Source organism: Macrosteles quadrilineatus, unplaced genomic scaffold, assembly GCF_028750875.1.
Source record: "Macrosteles quadrilineatus isolate MER2022 unplaced genomic scaffold, UCM_ALF_1.0 Scaffold_8__2_contigs__length_117827958, whole genome shotgun sequence".
Classification (NCBI taxonomy): Eukaryota; Metazoa; Arthropoda; class Insecta; order Hemiptera; family Cicadellidae; genus Macrosteles; species Macrosteles quadrilineatus.
The window spans coordinates 38,569,209-38,591,626 of NW_026542601.1; the positions used below are offsets into that span (position 1 = coordinate 38,569,209).

General features: G+C 34.6%; 1 protein-coding gene across 4 annotated transcripts in view; it reads left to right on the forward strand.

Moving 5' to 3' along the window:
* The first annotated feature begins 465 nt into the window (after nt 1-465).
* Nucleotides 466-22,418, forward strand: part of LOC128999220 (lethal(2) giant larvae protein-like) — a 60,422-nt gene continuing 38,469 nt past the window's right edge. For all 4 annotated transcript variants that reach the window (XM_054425613.1, XM_054425611.1, XM_054425615.1 and 1 more), the window contains exons 1-7: nt 466-772; nt 13,565-13,662; nt 15,234-15,318; nt 16,877-16,974; nt 18,268-18,405; nt 19,982-20,120; nt 21,477-21,670. In XM_054425613.1, coding sequence (XP_054281588.1) covers nt 689-772; nt 13,565-13,662; nt 15,234-15,318; nt 16,877-16,974; nt 18,268-18,405; nt 19,982-20,120; nt 21,477-21,670 — 836 coding nt within the window. In that variant the 5' untranslated portion in view covers nt 466-688. The remainder of the gene's footprint in view (nt 773-13,564; nt 13,663-15,233; nt 15,319-16,876; nt 16,975-18,267; nt 18,406-19,981; nt 20,121-21,476; nt 21,671-22,418) is intronic.

Consider the following 22,418-nt stretch of genomic DNA (forward strand, 5'->3'; position numbering starts at 1 on the left):
CACAAGGGGAGGGCCGCTCAAGTAATTTGGCCTAGGGCCGCAAGTACCCTAAATCCGGCACTGACGTGATCAATCGTACAAGGTTTTGTGATACTGTATAATTATTTCTAAAGCTGTACAGAAAAAGGGGACAGAAAAGACAGAACAGTGTTGCCAACCACTAACCAGTCCGGTAAACTACTGGTAAACTAAAACCATTGTTTATTTGTAGGATAATAGTTTTGTTGTAATTATTTTAATTTATCTGGCTTTACGACAGGATGTTTGACTAAAATAGAAAATATTTTTGCGTTTGCACTTTTAGATGATTCTCAAAATTTACTTTGCTCCCAACATTTTGAGAGGATTTTATAGTTTCTATTCTAACCTTCTGTCGTGAGCATCTGTTTTGTCTGTTCTGTATGCGGAGAACGGTAGAACCAGGAGGTTGACGTAAGCAAGCAGGCGTAGGCTTATCCTTTTGTTTTTATTCGCCTCGGTGCGATCAGGAATTCGTGCATCATAAACATAATTCACGCCCAATTTATACCGCATTTACAACAGTATCACCCCGTGGAAAGTGTTGGATATCAAGTTGTGTGAGAGTTCTGTGTTCTAATCTTATTATTTTGTGAAGTGCAATACTTTGTTCAACAGAAACATTGTACTTGAAATATTGATGGACTAACCTCTAACATTGGTTAGCGGAATGTTCAAATTTATAAGAAATAAAGGGCAACAGCCCTCAGCTGAGCGTCAAAAACTTCAAAGGGATTTGTTTGCATATCGCAGGGTAAGTTAATGTTTACCTAGGCCCTACGCTACTTGTTAAAAGTTTATTTTAAACTTAAGGTTGACTAGGTTTTAGCCCGGATAAGTATTAAATAGGCCTGCTACTATATAGGCTTGGTAGGATGCTCCCTGATGGCTGGACTAGGCCTAGTCTAAACTAAAAACTAACTATCTTAAGTTAGGCAGTTAATGTTATTTGTGACAACATTGAACATCTTAGCCTCTAGGCCTGGTAAGTTACCTAGACCCTGATTTGTTGATAGGCTAGGCTGTAAGCCTACTAGCCCTAATCACAATAATACCTATTATATATACATATACAAGAGGTTCTACCCGCAAATTAACTGGTGTACAGAAGCCACCATTAAATTTATTTGGTCAACTTTGACTCTAGCCTCTATTTCATTTAAAAGGTCCAAGTTCGAGAAATTGTCATCTGAAAGCATGTTAAAAACAGTGGAACCTTCATACACTAGACGTCCTAAGGTGGCTGAGGTGGTACGGTTGAACCTAAACATGCCGCTCTCTTTCACGACGTCTTTAATACCTTATTACTTTACTTTAATACTTTTCAATGAAATGGCGACCTGTTAAGACCGGTGACAACCTCTTGGAACGAACAACATATATGGTTTGTCAATCTCATATTCATTGTGTTTCAACACCTTTAATCACTCACTTGTATCAAACAGCTAGAAATAGCTTCACTGTCCATTCACCGCACCTTTTAAGAACAAAAGTACCGGCTAAGTGATAAAATAAGTAAACAAAAATGTAAACAAACAAACTATGTTGTCAATTGAATTGGCCAGCTGTTGTTTACTTAATTAATCGAATAACATTAACTTCCAAAACATGCAAGGCGTAGCCCTTTGGAAATCAGCCTGTGGGGCAGAGCCCTTCGTCCATATTCAATACTTTTTGGCAAATCTACACACTCTAGCCTAAGTTATAAGCTTCATTTTGATATGCCATATGCCTATATTTTTATTTGGTAAATGGCCTTAACACGTTCGCTGCTGAGCGCTAGATGCCGGGACGGCGCCAGTTGCTGAACTAACGCTCGGCCGCTGCGTGACATTGCCACCGATACACTGAATTACAGTAAAAACAACAGTAGTTATACTGGATGGCAATGTTCTGCAATAATACTGGCATTTGATATAGTACTAAGTGATTCTGATGGATAGCAGCACTACCCAGGTTACAGTCGGTAAAGTAGTGTCGCTATCTAGCAGGAAAGAGGTAAAACAAAGCCCTGTTCCAAACAACCCTGGTGGTGATTTGGGAAACTATATTTTTTATTGTCAGAAAAGTACGTCCCCACGAGCTGCAAAGAAATATAGAACGCTTGTGACGTGCTGGCTTATCCATAGCAACGTTAAACAACAATGAACGGTGACGTTCTGGAACGTTCTTAGCTCCTGGCGCCGTGGCCCGGCTGACGTTCCGGAACGTCCGTAGCAGCGAACGTGTTAACTGTTTAGGCTACATTAAATTTGATTGTATCACTTTAATAATATAATAGATGTGTCCGTTAGCACGATAACTCGAGCAAAAATGATAACTTATGTTATTTTATAAAAGAAAAACATGAATAATAACAAAAAATCTGATTTTAGAAAAAAAGCCGGTTTCGATTAAAATTTGTTAGTTGTGTTGTTATGGTCCTTTAAATGGTAATTCTGAGCAATTACTTGGTCAACCCCAATTTTTTTCATACTTTACTACGGTCATCAGGAGGTTCTCAGAAAGCAAAAAACATATAATTCAAGGCCCGCAAGGCCATATTACAGGTTGCCGAGCGATAAGAAGGTTCAAAGTTTAAGCGATAACAGTGGCTTGCGGGAGACGCGCGGAAGGCCAGTTGTGACAGTACCGTTATGGCTATGGCTAGTGCATAGCTAAAACTTGTTATTATTAAAATATAGAACAGTCATGTTATCGTTGATGTTGGAATGGCTATGGTTGTTTGTGATTAAATGCTCTGCAAAAGTTGATGATTGAGCTACTCCCGCCTTATATCATTTAATTGATACGTGAGGGCTGTTTTTTGTGAACCCCACTCCTCCCTTATTTGTGGACCAATTTCAACGTTTAAGGTGTCAAAAGATTCGACCCAATTCGTAGTTTTGCAATAAGGTTTTAGAATTTAAAGTTCCTACCCTTATGGGCGTGAGACCCTTTCAAAGGTCGGGTTTTTACCAGAAGAATTAGGCCTACATTGAACAGATTTAAAAACAAAAAACAGCTGTATACAAAAAGAAACTCACCAGCTTCTTGTGAGTAAATATTAATGTTTGTAATAATCAGGAGGTTATAGACCAATCCAAACAGTAAATCAGGTTTGTTGGAAGAACAGAAAATTTCTTGAGTTTAAAGAAGAAATATTAAAAACAGGAGGAGGTTAAGAGTTAATCTTAGACGTATGAGAAGAGTAGAAGAGAGGCCTGGTCTAACAGTAAGGAATCCAGATACACAATCACTTGGAGGGATGAATAATTTTTACCAGTTCTGCTATGCAACTTATTTTGCAAGTAAAAAAATCATGAAGAATATACAAATCATGTTATCACAGTGGTTTAAAGAAACCCTACCTAATGTCATATCAAATGAATACATGCAAGAAATGTTTACTATATAGCTATAAGTCGGGAAACATTTGTATAAAACACTAAAAAATAAGGCCGGATTCTAGCCTAAAAAATGATAAAATATTTTTACAAGTGTTTATTATTTCAACCCGTTATTAATAGAGTGAGTATTTCAATTAGTTACATGAGCTTTGAGTCTTTTAAACTTATCGAAATCGAAAATTATGACTGTTATTACTGCAGTTTTAAATAACACCTATATAATAACGGTACTTGACAATTGCTCGATTTTGAGCACTCATAGAAGATGACCGTTATTTTTTGATAACTCCTTGTATAATACCGGTACTTGAAAATTGCTCAATTTCAAGCAACAGGCTCACTAGTTATATCTTATATTTCGTTCATTAACTCTTAAGCAACATTACCGGTACAGTAGAACCTTACTTAAACTCGATTATTTGTGGACTCAAAGGTTGTCGAGTTTGGGGCTTGTCAAGTTATTCAGATCATTCAAATTTTTATTTTAATTGGTTTAGGTAAATTAATAAATTCATAACAGACTAACTTTTACATAGCCTATAAATTTATTACCGTACTTAGGCCTACATGAGTATTTTCACATATGTAGTAAATAATCTTAAAAATGTTAAATGTTGAATTTTAATTAAAACTAAATGTTTTGGAAAAATTGATTATTTTTGCGTGCACCCTGTAAACAGACTGTCAAGTTACCGGGTGTTGAGTTGGTGAGGTTCTACTATACCGTACTGATCTTACGTTATTGGTACCGGTACTTATTCTGTAGGCAATAACAGTACCAGACCCAGTACCCGCTTAGTGCCATGAATTTAATAGAGTTTAGATCTTACAATACATCTTTCTACCTAATTTTTAAGCTTTAACCTCTGGCAATGCTCCGTTTTCCAAAAAAATATTTTTACTCAGTAATTTCTTAAAAATATTACTATTTAAATCTAAATACAATAGGCCTAAGTTAATACCTTCGTACACAATGTATTCCAAACATTATAGTAGCCATAATGACTTTTTAACGGGATGAAAGAGATAGATCTGATGCTATTGTTTACAACAATCCTAAAGTCCCGAGGTCACTGACCCTGTTACTACCCAAGGTGGAATAATGACCTACAGGCAGCAGCTGATAAATCCTATCAGAAGGTCATTGGCTCATTTTACCTCATGAAAATGATTCTCTTCCTTTTTATGTTTGTTTTATTGTTTATTGGCAACAAAGTATAGGCCTATTGGCTACTTTTTAATGGCTCTTAACTGAATTTTATTCGTTAATTGTCGCTAGTTACAGCCTAAACTTGTAACACATTTTACTTTGGATTTTTTAGATGCATGGTTAGGGTTTAATTTTGTGTAACTTGCTTAGAGTGTAATTGGCTATGGTCTCGATCCAATGTTAGGAATTTTATGATTCATGATCAAATGTTCCTCCCTCTTACTGTTTGTTGAATGTTTTGTTGTATTGTTTTTCACTCATTATGCTACTTCTTGCACCTCTCATGTTTGACATCTCGTTGCCTTTATTTTATTATTGTTGTTTTGTTTATCAACTAATTTTTTCACTACTAATCCTACTATCAACCATTGTAGCACTAGTGGTAAGTAAGTCTTGATCCAAAGTTTGTATCAATATCAAAATGGAGCTGTCCGTTGAAATTTAAAATAAAATATATTACATGTTACTAAAAAAAAGTTTAGGAAGTGATAATAAAGGGTATAATAAACCTGCACCATTGTTAGCAATCGTAAAGAATTAGGGGCACTGACTCTGGTTCTAACCAGCTGTCGTAAAAAGATAAAAAATTAGACCAAAATCCTCGCAGAGTTAAGAATGAGAAACTATTATTCTTCAAAAATTAATAATTTTATTTAATTAACTATGTTACTTCTTTTCTGATAACTTTAAATGAGAAACGATTATTCTTCAAATTAATAATTTTATTTAATTAACTATGTTACTTCTTTTCTGATAACTTTGATAGCTAAAGCGAACATTTTAAATCTGTCCCACAAAACATAACATTTAATGACAGTCGCACAGCTGTAGCATTTAATAAATATTCAAAATTCAAATAGGCCTAACTATTTGTGGTACAACTTTATCCCCTTACTTATTTCTTGCTGTTTAATAATAACCAGTAGGCGCCTGTCATTATTTATGTGATGTGATAGGACCTCATGTGGGGAATTTTTGATTTTGAGTTGTACCTATATATTAATTCCTTATTAAATTCCAAACCATTTTGTACAGTCACAAGCGTCTACGATATTTTTTGTTAAAGTTATATAGGACTTTGAAATTTTGTTAGGGAAAAGGGTAGGCCTATATTAATTCTTATTAAATTCCAAATCATTTTGTACAGTCCCATGTGTCTACGATATTTTTTGTTAAAGTTATAATAGGACTTTAAAATTTTGTTAGGGAAAAGGGTAACTACTGTATTTGAAAATTTCAAATACGCATAAAACAGTTTTATCGTATTTAAGACACAATTTTGACATCAAAAGAAAGCTTATAATGTCCTCTTTGTAGACAATACCAATTCGTCTAAACTCACGGCAGTTTTCGTTAAAATAGTTTTTTATCAAAACAAGTTTTTTTTTTAAATCACATTTCAGAAAAGGGACCTCTTGTTGGGGCCGCAATATTTGTGAGATGATATTTAGTTGTCCATAAACTGAACTTTATTTCGTTTTCTAAATTCCCACTAGAATGCAAGAAAATTATTTTTTTGACTAAAGTCTGTTTGATAAAGTTAATAATTGGAAATGGGACCTCTTGTCGTTACCTATGGCAAAATAACATTGAGCAACAAGAGTTAGGTCCCTACCTTTTCTCAGACAGTGTAGAGGCTAACAAAAGGATTTATTTTGACCTTTTTACATTTTCAATTCGATATTTTAACCGATACTGTCCTGTTCACTGTTAAATGAGGTATGACAATCGACAGGGCCGCGTTAAGGGCCAGTGGAGCCCTGGGCAAAGCCAAAAGCAGCGCCCCCCTTTTTTCCTAGTGAGGGTGGGCGGTGGTTGGGGGGGCGTCCCCAAACCTTCGGCGCCCCTGGGCATATGCCCAGTCTGCCCATTTATAAAAGTGGGCCTGACAATTGATAAAAAACTTAATTTTGATATTTTCAACCTTAATTACTGTTATCGGCCATACTGAAAATTTTAGGTCGCGAACAGAGGTCCCTTTTAACTTTACACATCACATATTTATTTATGGACTAAACCTTTGGCAGTCCCCTCTAAATAGAAGGAAAAGCAACTTAGATAAAATGCGTATTACTGTGTAGAATACATTTTTCTGTGTTTCTTTTGTCTTTAGCCTGAATACAGTAGGACTAGGTTAACTTTTGTAGGCCTATTCCTGTTTCTTTTTAAGACTTGCCACATTTAGTATATCATATTAGCACCCACAATAGGTCTACGGTATTAAAACACAGGCATATTGATTAATTAAGGATGAATATATTATAATTTAGGGTAATATATTAATTAATAACACAATAAAATATTATGAACAAATCGACATTTAGGCTATGTCGTAGAACAATAGAGTTTACCCAGGTTAAAAAGCCAGAACATTTAATAATTCTTAACAATTTTTCAACTGGCAGTTTTAAGTACCTACATTCCATTTCAATTAAGCTCCGTCCCAATTCCAATTTGGCCAATAAAAGTCCTCTTGTCTAAATTGAGTGGAAGTAGAACAGTTAATTTCACACGTGATGCTGTGTCAATTGGAATCTAAATAGGTGATAGAGATTAAAGTTCTGATGTAGGCTACTAGAGAGAAGGTTTGGGAAGCCTTTAGTAAAATTTGTTACAGTTGTGATCAACACTATTAAATGTTTGGTTTATATTTTTAATCGACAATTCATCAAATTATATAGTTACACTTAGCAGCCAGTGTCACTTTGAGACTTAAAAATCTGTGATATTTTTAATTAATTTATACAGTTTTCTATTGCAAAGTCCTATCAAAACACAAAATCTGACGTAAGTCATTTTCATCTTTACATTTTATACAAATAACATTACAATATCTATATATTTAATACGCTAGGCATATTTTTGTCATAATTGTTTTGGAGTGGTGGTGCTACCGATCACCTTGTCCTAGGTGTCGTTAGAAAGGTCTTAACATGTAGTTTTGCCATCAAACAAAAAAACTTTGGAATTCCGTCAGGGCTCTGCCCCAGTGGCCATCAAAGTTTCCATGTTATTCTTAGGGAGAAAATGTTTGTTTACATTTGAACAGATGAATACTTTGAATTTGACACTAATATTTGAAACAGCTGGTTATACTAAAACTTTGCACAAAATCAAAACATAACCAAAAAAACGTTCTAATGGTTTAACTGGTACGCGAACAAAATACAAATACAGTAATACTATTGTCGTTGATAGCCGAATACAACAAGCACCCTTCCGTGTTGGGTTTAAGTGTGCTCTCCAACAGCCGCCTGAAGATTTCACATTCGATTTAGGACTGTTGGATAATCGCTGCATAAGCTGTTGATTTTGGAAGACAAGGAGGTGGGAAGGACTACATCGGAAACAGAAGAGAGGAGATATTAGATGAGTGGCAAATGCATTGGGAGCAGAGTGTTTTGTGTTAACGTTTAAAAGGTAAACATTCGGATATATACTTAACCCTTAGAGTGCCAGGCGAGAAATAAAAGTAACGCTCAAAAAATGCCTATGATTTTTCCCGAAGGTCGCGCTAAAAATGCCGAGCGCGATCTGGCGATTTTTAGGGTAAAATTTCGTAAAAATCGAATTTTCGATATTTCGACCAACGAAAATCGATGTATCGCATCTAGTAACTTTCGACTCAATGTTAATATATGGGTTAAAAGAATCCGAGTATCCATTCGGTTGTTATGACAACTGTTCGATCATTACGAAACGTCCGGTTAGCCGGACGTTGGCACTTTTGGCTCGTTCTAAAAACGTCCGGTCGGCCGGACGTCGGCACCTTTGGCTCGTTTTAAAAACGTCCGGTTCCCCGGACGTTGGCACTCAAAGGGTTAACATCAGAAAGAGACTGGAACAAGATTGGGAGAACAGGACATGGAAAATTTCAAGGCGAATTTGTGGAGATTTCGCATGGTGGAAGAATGTAGATGTGGAGAAATAAAAACCACGAGTCACATATTTATAAATTGTTCATTTCATGAGATAAATAGGAGAGAACAGGAATAAGTCTTGGATAAGATAGGTCTAGAGATGAGAAAACAAAACATGATGAGTGACAAGGAAACAATTGAGACGTTTAAAAAAGTAGCTAGGGAAATATGAAAAACCAGGGATACATAAAGGCTTTAAAATTTAAAAGAAGAAACAAACGAAATAAGAAAAGGAATGAAATTTGCCCGTGAAGGGGAGAGGAAAGGTTAGAGCGAATCTCAATGATCCCTATCGCTCAGGGCGGTATGGGGAGGGAGTCGTGCTGTTAGGCTTTTGAACACATAATGTGTCTGGAAACCTAATGCGATGCTACCTGGTGTGGATTAACGTCCGCACTAGTGAGTACTACGACTATCCCCAGTACTATCCTAAATAATTAGACCAATTCGTTAATTACGAGGAAAAAATGTGGTTCGGATTCCACAATAAACTGTAGGTCCCTTAGTTGCCATTAGCTGTATGGGCTATTAATTAACAGCTGTGTCTAAGGAACATGTCGGCCTTAGTCACTAACAAGACTACAAGATCGCGCCACTCATCCTACACTCATCCTTCACTCATATTTGGGTTAAAATACGCACATAGTGGCGTCCCCATCTTAAATAATTGATAATTGAATTGATAATTGATAATGCGGCTATGAGCAAGGCTATTTGTAGAAAACACTATTTACAATAAATGTTGATTATATCGATCTGTTATGTAGTACATCTTGAGTATTTCCATAATGTTTGAGTCGTATATTTCAAAGTCATCAGAAATTATGACTGTTATTCGTTTTAAAATCATGCCCGTAATTCATAGCAATTGCTCAAATTCAAGCAACAGGTACACTAGTTTTACTTGAATTCACTAAAACATTACCAACTGTAACGATAATCTCATTTCCTTATGGATATAGGCTAAACAACATTGTATCATTGCCATCTGTTTTTATGTAAACAAATGTAACTTAAACTTGACGAAAGTTCAGTTGATTGACAACAGTATTCAGCACTAACTCTGACATTTTAAAAGCCTATAGGACAAAGGACTTTCACGTGATATCATCCAAACCCGCAAAAGGCACATCTAGAGAATAAGAGCTGTAAATTGATACCGGTACCCTACCCAATATGCCTAAGTATTTAGGGGTCGATTTTCTGAATACAAAAATCCAACAAATTATTTTAATTACTTAGTACTGCTTCTTTACAATAATTCAATAATTTAAAACTAATTTTTAGTGGTGTTTTTAGTAGTGTTTTTTAGTGATTGAAAATGTTGAATGAAATGATGGTAAAAACTGTATTTTCATTTATAGACTTTTTGCTGGGTATCAATCAAAAATAACTTTTCACCATTTGTTGGGTCTAAAATGCTGAGTTTTAACTAAACCAATGCAAACATTAACTACTGTTCATAAACAATAACCAACAAAGAGGGTAGACAAAATTGTTAAAAAGTGGCAAAAGAAGTTACTAAGTTCAAGTTGTAAAAATACTGTGTACGTTTCGTTCTAATAAAAATGTTATTATCTTTACCCAAAATCATCATTTTTATGTAGGGCTAAGTAACTCTATAAGGCCACCTTTTTTGCAAAATTGTAGGTAGGTTATAAATTAACTCAAAGTTATTTACATTTTTTGTAAACCTATGTTTGATCTAGATCAAACATCTAAATCAAGTCTTAATTTTTACATTAAAATCTGTTTAAAGATTCTATGAATAAACTAGGTACAAAAAATGAAGGTATTGCAGTATTGTTTATTAACTTTATTTAAATTCTTAACAATTATACTAGGCTTATTCATAATTTTGAATAATCCAGGACCACTTGAAAGTATGAATCACTACTTGTAGCCTACGTGACCAACAATGTCATCAGCTGTTTTGTTTACAATCAGCTGTTTTTGTATAAATGGAGAGTCACTCGTGGTCAAGGACGGAGTTTAGCACTGACTGCTACACTTCCTTAGTCGGCTAAATTTGAACTGAAAGGTCAAATGATATAAATATCCAAACTTGCAGTGTCATTCTGCCTTGAAATGTTCCTAGGCTTTGCCTTTGTGAGCGCAGCTGTTTTGAAATCAAATTTATGGAATACATATCTTATTTAGAAGGTTTTTTTATGTTTACAATCTTTGACTATTGATAAAACAAAAAGTGCTCACAACATAACATTTTTGTTAATAAAAAAAAAAAAAATCTAATTGTTGCTAAAAGGTTTACGATGTAGGCTAATATTTTTTAAGCAACAAAATATATGAAAATACTATTTATCAACTTTCACTATTTTAACTAGACAACCGATCCTCATGAAAGCCACCAATAGATTGTATTGATGTAAATTACTAATATCTGTACATTAGAACTTTTTTACCAAGTGAAACAACTTATTATGATGACCGATAGTAACTGTTATATCCCATCAACTATGTAAGCAACAAAAAATGAGGCAGAAAATACAATTTTAGACACTAGCACATTCTGTGACTGCCTCTCTCAACTAAGTTTGATTTTTTTAAATAAAAAATTGGTGACAGATGTTCCATATAGATTTGATGTCTACTTCAGTAGGGTATCCAATAGTCAATGGGGTTACTAAGTTGCTTTATCTTGCTAAATGTACAGAATAATCTATATCATGCCAGTGGCAGATTGGCACTGGTCAGGCAATGTAACACAATCCTAGGGTAATATGATATGTCAAGGTATGGGACAGAGGGGCTTCTATGGTGAAAGTGGAAGTTAGCAACGCCTCTTGGCCTGTAGGTCAATTGTGGCTAGACACTGACTGTACAAAGTGTCTTGTGTGACCCATGACTGTAGTTTGAACTGACTGTAGCACTTTTAACCGGTTAAACTTGTCGATTGGTTTAAGATACGCTTTAAATTGAGTTTATCTAGACAAAACAGGTTGGATAAGTTGATTAGTTAAATTAGTACACAAACCTAAAATGTCTAATAGGTACCCAAAATATAATTTAATTTTAATAAAAAAAAAACATTAGCCTATTTAAAATTTTATTGATTTTTTTTTAATAAAGTTGTGCACTAAAAGAGGCCCTAAGACAATTATTTAGTGTTTTGAACATACTGTAATTATTTTGATGGTATATTTCTGAAAAAAATCTCAACTGGGGTAATTATGGCTCGTAATTTTAAAGTGTGTTACAAACTGTGCTTAATAAGTTTGAAAGATGGTTTAAGTCTCTGTTTTTGTGCTCCTGTATTGGATAGTCTACCAATCACGTAGTTGCCAGTTCGATCCCAAGTAAAGTCACTCTTTGATAATAGTTTCCATGTAGTATTTTATAAGTTAAGAAATTACTAACACAATTCAAAGGAAAAGTGATCAAAACAAAAATCCCGCTTACCAGGTCGAGAAAATCATGTTTTATCGTTTTATCTCGCTTTATTGTGATGAAAATGCTAATTTATCCTGTATTAATATTCCCGTATCATCCCAAGTGTTCCTAAAGAAGTGTCATGTCTAAATAGGTCTTTAACTTTTTACAACCCTGTCTGGAATAATTTTATTAATTTGGGTTAGTTTTTATCTTGAAAGCAATATGAAAAAGATCTATCATGAGAGCTGAAATTCCTGTTGTATCCTGCTTCCTGTTTAAATCCCAAAATAAAAAAAAAACCTCTTATCTGCTCACTTGTTGAAATGTCTTGAACCATATGTTACTCATTCTAGAAACTAGAAATAAATAAATATTTTATCCGTTTCTTCCCCTCGCCTTGATTTTGGCAATTATTAATAGGTCTTTTCCAACAATACGACAAAGCTTTGACTTGGATCCTGTGAGAAGGCAAAAATTGATTTGTAGTGCTTTTGATATCTGATTGTGTAAGGGTGTAACTAACTGATTTGTTGGTTACAAGATGTCAAAGTAATGAATGTAAGTTTAATGCCTTGACATTTACGGTGGCATATCCACAGTAGGCCTAATAAGATTACATGCATTGGCGTGCAAATAGGCCTAATGTTATTAGAGGTAGGCTGCACTTTCAGGCCTGACTTATCATATTTGCATTATTAAATAGTACACTACATCAAGAATACTGTACGGCATTTGAACCGTAGTGTTTTGGGAAATCTAGATTTGTATGCTATTTTCAAGATATAATATTTAATATTCAAACGTCTTTATGTACATGGTATAATGACCACCGTCAATAAATTTCAATACTAAACTATCCATGTTGTTCATGTTATTAATTATGTCAGGGTCAGGAGTTAAATTTCCTTCAGTTCTAACTGCATGAGAAATATTATATTATTATTAGCGGTTTTCCCTTTTTTCAAGCTTAACCCACCTTTAGATTTACAGATTTAGAGTTTAATTTTAAGTTTCGGTTCCGTTTTTGAAATTCCTGGTTTCGCATCCATTATATGTGTTTTAGCATCCATTTTGTATTTTCTCTTCTATGTGTTTTTACTTGAATGGATGTAGAACACTGTAGTTGTAGTTCATTATGTTATTTGTTAACAATTGTGCAGACAAGGGATTATTTTAGCAAGTAAATATCAAAGTGTTTTTGAGTGGTACTATTGTGTTCACAGTTTGAATCAATATCAGAGACAGTTCCCCGCCCGCCTCAAATGTCAAAGACTTGTTAAACACTCATTTGCCGCTTCGTTGGGTCGGGTGGGCCTCTAATGTATGCCTATATTTGAGCTGTTGTAACTTAGCCTCTGTTACGCTTCTAAGTAGGCTACATGGTCAACCAATAATAAAGATTTACTAATTGCGTTGTAGTTTCAAAATCTAACACTATTGAAATTTATTTTCCTTTTATTACTTGTCATTCTTACTACTCTGTGCTGTGATATAAAGACAGCAGAGATCCTAGAAGTTTGCTCAACTGAATTTATATACTATGTACACAAGTATGAAACCATTTTGTACTGTTTCGTTCGTTCTACAGTTATGTTTCAACTTCTTGTGTTAATAATACGTAATTTTTGTTGCAGACTGTACAACATGGGTTCCCCAACAAGCCTACCTGTGTCGCATGGGACCCGGAGCTGCGACTTATGGCTATCGGCACCGCTACGGGTAGCATCAAAGTGTATCCTTAACGTACCAAGTACTGATCTACTGATTGTTTGTTACATTTATATTTTTAGCAAATTTCTCAGAAATTTGCATTTACCAGGGTTTAAGTGCAGTAGCACTTTTAGAATTTTGCTATAGGTACACAACTTTATGCTACATTGTTTTTGCAGGCTATAGCAAATTTGCTATAAATAAAATTGAAGATGTAATGTTCAAACATGTAACATTACTGAATTTTTTTTTAAATGCTTAAAGAATAATATTTTTGCTGCAGATGTCTGAAAGTTTGTAGCATTTTTGCTAAAAATAATTCATCTCAGCCTATACCCTGGTATTTACCTGATTCTCATTGTGGGATCGGGATGTAATGGGACCACAGTGCTTTTTGGTTTTGGAGTTTTCAGGAGCCCAAGACGCCTTTTTTTTAAGTTACCTGAAGAACTAGGCAATTTACATAAAATAAAATCCATTGTATGATTATTTTTTTTATTTAGCTCATATAGGCTAATTAATTACTGTATTATAAATAGCTGCTGTCAAACAGCTCCGGAATTTGCACAGTACATAGGCTATACAGTATTAATGAGTTTTCTGAGTTTCATTACTAAAGCATGTTCATTTAAGTAAGGTCCTACAAGCCTTTAATGTTTAAAACCAAGTCATTTTTAGTATTGATATTTATCTTTTTTATATAAAATTAAGTTCAGACCGTAAACCGACTTTTATTATTTTCAAACAAGTTAGAATTGATAGTAATTTTCTTTACATACCATAACCGAAATTAAGAAATAGTAGAATAGGACTATTGATATTGAGAATTACTAAACATGACATATAATTGTTACATTATTTTATCACTAACAATTGGAATAGGCCTACATCATTGTAAGCTGTCATGTAAATTTTACTCGCTAATGAAACAAATTTCACTACGAGGTCAAGGTCTTTTACATTGGTTCAACTGTTTTTGGTTGACATCACTCAGAGTGTGTAATGATAAGTTTAACTGGCAATAGTTTTGAACTCTCTTGTGTTTTTATTTGAAAAAAATAAATAAATTAATAAATAGAATTAAAAAAAAAAATACACTTGATGTTGGTTAGAAATTGTCTTCCAGTGACACATGGCAGCTGTTTACAAAATCAAGATGTTCTGGATAAAACTAGCCACATTCACAATTGGATCTAAGTTTTCAAAAATTTCTCTGCTATCCTAAAATATCAAACAAACTTATTTATTACTTTTTAGAGGTCGCTAGACTCTTCATTCATTTTTCCATTCATTTCATTTTCATTTTTCCCTTCATTTTTCCAACCAAGAGCCTTAGGCCTGTGCGTGGAATGCATCAAGCGAAGGGGGTGAGCCAGTACAGTATGAGAGCAAACTGTACTGAATAGGCGGCAACAGTAGATGACTTAGATACTTACTTAGGCCACATTGCTGACTTAGATTTGTAGTTTGGCCCACTACTCAGACTCACTAAATTGTAGAAACTTGGTTACTTTACTCCTCCATGTAACATTCTATTGTGGTGGATAGCAAAGTATGTAAGAGTTTGTTAAAGTTTCCCTAACCACAGTTTAGCGTTGGACAACCAGGCGTGGAGTTTTACGGACATCTTCCCACTACAGAGACTGCCATCACCAGGCTGATATTCATCCCCAATGAGGTAATATTATGGGTTGCCTATATACTCCGTCAAAATTAAATTTTGTAAATTTTACAAAATAAACATGCATTATATTCATTTTTGTACAATAATACCGATAATACAGGTTACGTTCCATGTCTTGTCAATAAACTTTCATTCACAAATTATTAGTTTCAGAATTCATTACTCGATTTTCAATAATTGCCGAACATTTGTGGCCACGAATAACAAAACTCTGCATAAACAAATAATTACACAGTGGATTGACGATAGCTTGTTAACCTATTTTATTGTAGTCATGCATTCATCATCTGTGATTATATTTTTTATTTGTACGTTTTCCTAATTTTGTCCAATAAGATGACTTGGTTACCATTCATCCTTAGACAAGTAGATTTTTGGTGGTTTGAATGTAAACACAGCTTTAAAAACCACAAAAAAACATCTTACTCCATTTTATATTCAACCAGCATTCATATTAATTTTAAAATTTGCTTCTAAACATGTGTCACTGTTTTAGAACATACCTTTCTTCGGATATAAGAACGTTTCTAAAAGATTTTCCTAAAGCATTAAAAATAGGGATGGTCAAGTCTCGAAATTTCGGGAAATTTTCGGGAAATTTTAAATCTCGTTACACGAGATGAGATTTCTTTTTGGCCGAGATTTTTATCGAGACGAGAATAAAAAAAAAAAAAAAAAAAAAAAATTAAAAACGCCTGCAGAAAGTCAATGCAATACCCGCAATACAGGTGCGTGTTGTAGTTGCGTTTCCTTTGCGAAGGTGTTCTTATTGAATTAATTCTTTAAATGTAAATATTACTTTAATTATTTTAATAATATTACTTTAATAAAATTTGAGAAGTTTTGTTAAGTGTAAGCAGTGTGAGGAATGTTTTATTACTATAAAAATTCAAAATAAGTACCTAACTATTTTATAAAAATTAATATTGCTTTTATTTTATGATTTATTTTATTTTAGGATAAGTTGAACTCTATCCTAACTGATATCAATATGTTTCCTAATCGTAGGCATTTTTAATAAGTTAGGCGTGATTAATAAAAAAATGTTATGCTGATGTTTTTTAATAAAAGATTGTAAATATTCTTGCCTATTATCATTATTTTTGTATTTAAACAGTCATCTAACAATGTTACAAAATCAGGTAAAAATTTTGAACGTGCATTTCCCGTTGTGTATGAGAAGGGAAATCCCGTCTCGATCTCGTCTCGAAATTTTATGAAAAATAAAAAATCCCGTCTCGTCTCGTCTCGAACTAAAAATCCAATCTCGTCTATCCCTAATTAAAAATATATCTTTCCACGTCTATTTACTTGATCTAAGTATATCTACTTATTTATACTCCGTTCACATAATGTAGGCAGTTGTAGGGGAGGAAATCTATCCCTTCCACTTGGTCCTACATTAAAAAGATTGCTCAACAGCTGAGGTTTGCCAAATCAGCTACATACATTAAGCAAAAAAAGTGGTGTGGGAACTTCCCCTCAAACTGCATTCTAATGAACTTTAGTCCATGTATGAATATGGATGGTCAGTGATTTGATCTGTTTACAGGGTCGTCTGGTATCTCTGAGCAGCACCAACACTCTCCATCTCTGGGAGATGAATGACATGACCTTGGAGGACACCAAGAGCATCCAGTTGGAGGGAAAGTGAGTATCTCATCTTTTCAGTACTCGTATCTAGATGAGCCAAGATGATGTTGCATCTTGGTACATCGCAGCATAATTGATGCTAAATTGGTGGCTTGTTAGGATGAAAAGAGAATTGGTAGTCTTCATCGTTGACTGAACAATAAGCCAGCTGTACAGGGAAAAGCAACACAATCTGTTGTGTATCAATGAAGACCAAACACTTGGCGTACACTGCTTCATTTGGCTGAAATTGCAGCATAGTCCTTAACTTTGTTACCTCCGGGTCACTATATTTTTTGCTACAAAAACCATAGTTTGCGTTTGGCAGGGCTGTCGCCTGACGTACCTCACACACCTCTTTCGCGGAATCGGTTTTGGCTAGTCTTACCCCTTTCCCAGTTGTCACTGTTGTCAGTTAACCTTGGGGAGTGGTTCACTTCACTACTGTAAGTGGCTTCCGTGAGCGCCCTGTGATGTAACAGATTTCCCGGAGCCTAATTCTGTGTGTGCCCTTGTGTTTGACCTTATTTTGTGATATTATAAAATGGACGAAGAAGAACGAATTGTACGATTGTTGGCTAGAGTTGAAATGGCAGTGAACAACATTTAGTGAAAAAGACCTATTGGCGCATTCTCTTAGAAGGAACGTTTTTTTTTTTTTTTGGAAAAAGAGCTTTGACAAAATGAGTATTCCTTCAAACAAATAATTTATTTTTCATGAGACCAGAGGTGTTTTATTTCATACACCATTGCAATTTTTCTAATCGCTTTGACAAAGTAAGTTGTCCTTGTATGAAATGATTTTTTTCCATAAGACCATCTAAGTGTTTTATGTCATACAATAATGCACTTTTTGTCTAAGAGCTTTGACAAAATGAGTTGTCCTTGTACCAAATGATTTTTTCCATATAATATGTCCATAGGTATTTTATGTCATACACTATTGCAATATTTTTCTAATTTTATACGATAGTACTGTAATATGTACAAAGGTAAGTCTTTTTTATCCACAGAACTTACATATTTTTATTGTTTATTATAACATTTTCTATTTAATATAGGCCTACAACTTAAGTACCGATAATAGTGTAATAACTTTTTTTCAGTTTTATTGATATTAAAATGTTTTTTACTCCTCATTGTATAGTTTTTGTATTCCCGGAGGTAACTTCCGTGAGCGCCCTCTGGTGTTTGAAAATCAATCCGCCCAACGGAAGGTTAAGCATGGCTTACTCTCTTTCAGTAACACCAAGGGATTGAAAGAATGGTGTTACCCAAGTAAAAGTAATTGTTGATGGTTGGTTTGTCCAGGCTAAAGAAGATTTCCTCGCTGAGTCTAGACGGTTCCACTCTGTTGCTGGGTACCGAGGGTGGAAACATCTACTCTCTCAACACCGCTACGTTCTCCATATCAGAGAGCATCATATACCAGGACGCAGTCATGCAGAAGTGAGTAGTCGATAGCGTTAGTTATACATTGTTTGTATACATACAGTTTTGTTTAGTGAGAACAAAAGCAAATGTAAGGTGGTGTATCACTGATACACCACCTTCAATGACTAACTAATACACCACACACCACTCCGCTCTACTCAACCTATCACATGATTTCTAAGAAGCACTTCAGATTCATCTTAGTTTTAGAATAATTTCGTAGTTTAGTTCCAAGCAAGACAAAATTTATATCCAGACGTAATAACAATCATTTCCAAGAATTCATTTCCCATTAAAATAAATCACCCGCAACTCATGTCTACGCACAGGCCCCTGCCTATGTAGTCCTTTTCCATATAATTTGTAAAGGTGTTTTTTTTTCTTTTTGTGCCATTTAGTTATAAGATACTTGTGTAATTTATTGTTTTGTACAAGGATTGTATAATTTTTTATGTAAATAACATGAATTGTATTTTTCAGTTGGTAAATAAGATATTATTTCATTTCATTTACCTTAGATCTGATTTTGAAGCAAATTAGCATGCTTAACCTAGACTTCCATTATTCAATGGAATAATTTGAATTTTCCTCTTCAACTGTTAGAACTAGATTATCTTAAGACATCGAGATAAAAGCTGACTATAATTGGTATGAATTCCTCAGAAACATGTATCATCAGTGTCAAAAGCTTGTTAAGCCGTTTCAGCCTTGTAGCTCATTCATATTTAGATAAGCCATAATGTGTGTCAGTCATGTGTTATGTGATTCATTGTTGTTCCCGGGATTTACTTCCGTATCACTCATTACACCTTGGCTTGATGAAAAAAATTAATAGAATTATAATATTAATTCAGTATAAAATAATTGACTTTTCTAGCAAAGGAACTATGTTGAGACTGTTTTATTTGCTCGTAAATGGATACCGGTAATGTTTCTAGTTTTAATTGTGTTTTGATTAAGTAATTTGATCAAAATACTAATTCTTGAGCGTTAGATCAGGTTGGTCTAGAACATGAGGTACTGAAACCATTAAGTGTAAAAAATTATTAAAGCAACCAGGAACATTTTATTGAAATTTATATTTTTAATTCCACCAACAAAAAACACAAAAACATACTGTATCATTATGAGTTTTAGAAAAAAAAAAAAAAAAATTTAAGCCTGAAAATGTTCTCTTGAGAAAAAGAGGTTCCCCGTGGGGTAGTCAAAATTCCTTGCATACCTTGTGAAAATGCTTAATTACATTTGACTTATTTTTGTACCGGTACCTTTATTCTTTTTACTAAGATATTAGTGTTTTAACTTAGTGTAATCAAAATTAGGATTAAAAATATAAGAACAATTTCAAGTGTATAAGAGCATCTTGTGTGTCGTGATGCTTTTAGGACGACTAGTATCGCTAACTGAATGGTGAACTTGGAATGTAGTATGTTATGTCTGGTTATTAAGTGACTTACCACAATTCTTTGAATCAATAAATACATTTTGGTAGAAGAGAAGTAATTAAAATATAACTCAGTACGGTATTCAGATGAAGCAACCAACCTAACACCGACTAGCTGTGGCCTAACTCTGATTCATCCTGTCACAGTGTCCCTGAGGACTACAAGATCAATCCCGGAGCAGTGGAATGTGTGGAGCCTCAACCAGGACATCCGGGACATCTGCTGATTGGATACAACCGAGGACTAATGGTGTTGTGGAACAGGAATACCAACAGTGCTCTGCAGGTGAGGCAAAACTTATCTTTTATTTATTCCTTCAAGTCCTAGGCTCATTTTACCATGAGATATTTTATCGAATAACTATATTATTTTCTTAGATCCAAACAAACTCTTTTATCAGCCACTGGGCTTGGAAATTGAGTATAGTAACCGAAACTCGACAAAATGTGGATTGAAAGAGTGCCGAGTTATTGGAAAAACTGGCAAGAATTCATACTATAATGGGATTGGTTTATTTCTCACATAGATTAGGGTTCAAAAATTATTTCTATGTTATGATTTAGTAATTTTAGTTTACTATAGTATGTTATGAAATCTATATAATATAAAATCCAATGTATGTTTGTTTGTATGTATGTTTGTCCTTTATGGACTCCGAAACCGCTCGACAGATTGTAATGAAACTTTCAGGCATTATTAAGTATTATTCAAGGATGGTTTGTGTGAAGTTTGGTGCAGATTCGTCAAAAGGGCTCCACCCCAGTGGCTCTGGAGTTTCCCATGTTAACCTTATGAGTACTCATATTTAAATGGAATTAAAGAATCTTAACAGCTGGTTCAACTAAACTATCTGATTCTGTGATGTTCAATACAATAAATTAAAAAGTTAATAGATTTACCAACAGGGTGCAGCACTAATGTATTATTTTTTAAATTTATGACAACAGCTAATTTGCAACCAAAAGGTGAGTGAGCATAGCGAACGAACTTCAACATGGAGGCGAGTTAGCGTAGCGAACGAGCTCCAACCTAAAGGTGAGTGAGCGTAGCGAACGAACTTAAACCAGGACGTGATTGAGCCATGCGAACGAGCTCATCTTAAAAATGAACGAGCATTTGACATAAAACCACATAAGGACAGGACAACGTCTGCTGGGCCAGCTAGTAGGTCATAACATTCAAATATTTTAAGCTTAAAATTGTTTTACTATTTTCCTAGAAATTTTTGCTTAATGTTCAACTCATTGGCTAGGCTAGCTCCAGTTGTTAGGTACTCACTGCGCTAGTCTAGATTTCACATCCGGCCGGTACGCGTCGCTCACCTTCTCAGTAATTTCTTGTGTGTTTTTTTAATGTTAAATGTCAGTGCTTAATGTTCAATGTTTGTGATAAGTGTTTATTCTTTTATTTTAACTATGACGACCTTCAAATGAAGTGACAAGTTATATCCTTGCAAGCCTGAAGATGACTCCTTGGAGTTGAAACCAGTTGCAACATAAAGCAACGAATAAGATCACTTGAATGCAGGTATCTAAAGTATTATACAGTAATCAATATAACATCCATCAATATGTATTAGTTTAGCTTTAACCTTATATAGAGTTTGGAAGGCTGCTAGGTTTACTGTGCATTGTGCCGCAGACGTACGTGTGGGCCCAACAGCTGGAGAGTGTGTGTTGGAACGCGGCTGGGACTAACTTCATGTCCGCCCACAATGACGGCAGTCACACCTCATGGGACACCGAGTCCGGGGAGCCGAGGGGTGAACCCACGACGCCCTACGGACCCTTCCCCTGCAAGAGTATCACCAAACTTATCTGGACCCAGGCTGAGGGGTAAGTTCGTCAAGGAGGTTAGGTTAGGTTATGTCAGAGTTTGTTAGGTTAGGTTATATTTAGAGTTTGTTAGGTTGGGTTATGTCAGGGCTCATTAGACTAGGTTATGTTTCCCGCAGAATTTGTGAGGGAAGTTGTGATTAAAGGGATTTAGAGTCAAAGGGTTAGGTGTTAGAATTGAAGAATGTGACAAAGGGGATTAAAATTGGGTTTGATAATTTTTGAATACCATGCCTAGGATAGTAAGTTCTTTTTGGAGATATTTTAATTACGAGTCTGAGCTGCCTCCAGGACTTTATCATTAGTCTATTGAAATAATTGGGTCTTTTTCAGAAGAGGGCCGCCACTCACCACTATTAAAACTGTAGAAAAACCACAGTGTAGGTTAGGTGATTTTTGAGTTGTTGTGATTGTTTCTATTCAGTAAATAAAAAAGGGGGGGAAACTATAAAATAACGTACCGGTAACCTAACCTAACCTAAACTGAGATTATTCCACAGTAAAAAGTGGAGGCTCTCTTCTGAAAAAGACCCGAATATGAAGATTGTGTTTTGTAACACTAGTTAGATTAAATTTGATGGTGTAATAGTAAGTTTTCCAAAACAAGTATCATGGTTAATTTTGCGTTAGGGTTTTATCCTCAGGTATTACATTTAGCTGTACTTAGCTCAATAAGTAACCATAATTAGTGATTTTAACACCAATAAAATTTGTTCATCTGTCAAAAGTTAAGTTACAAATAAGGATG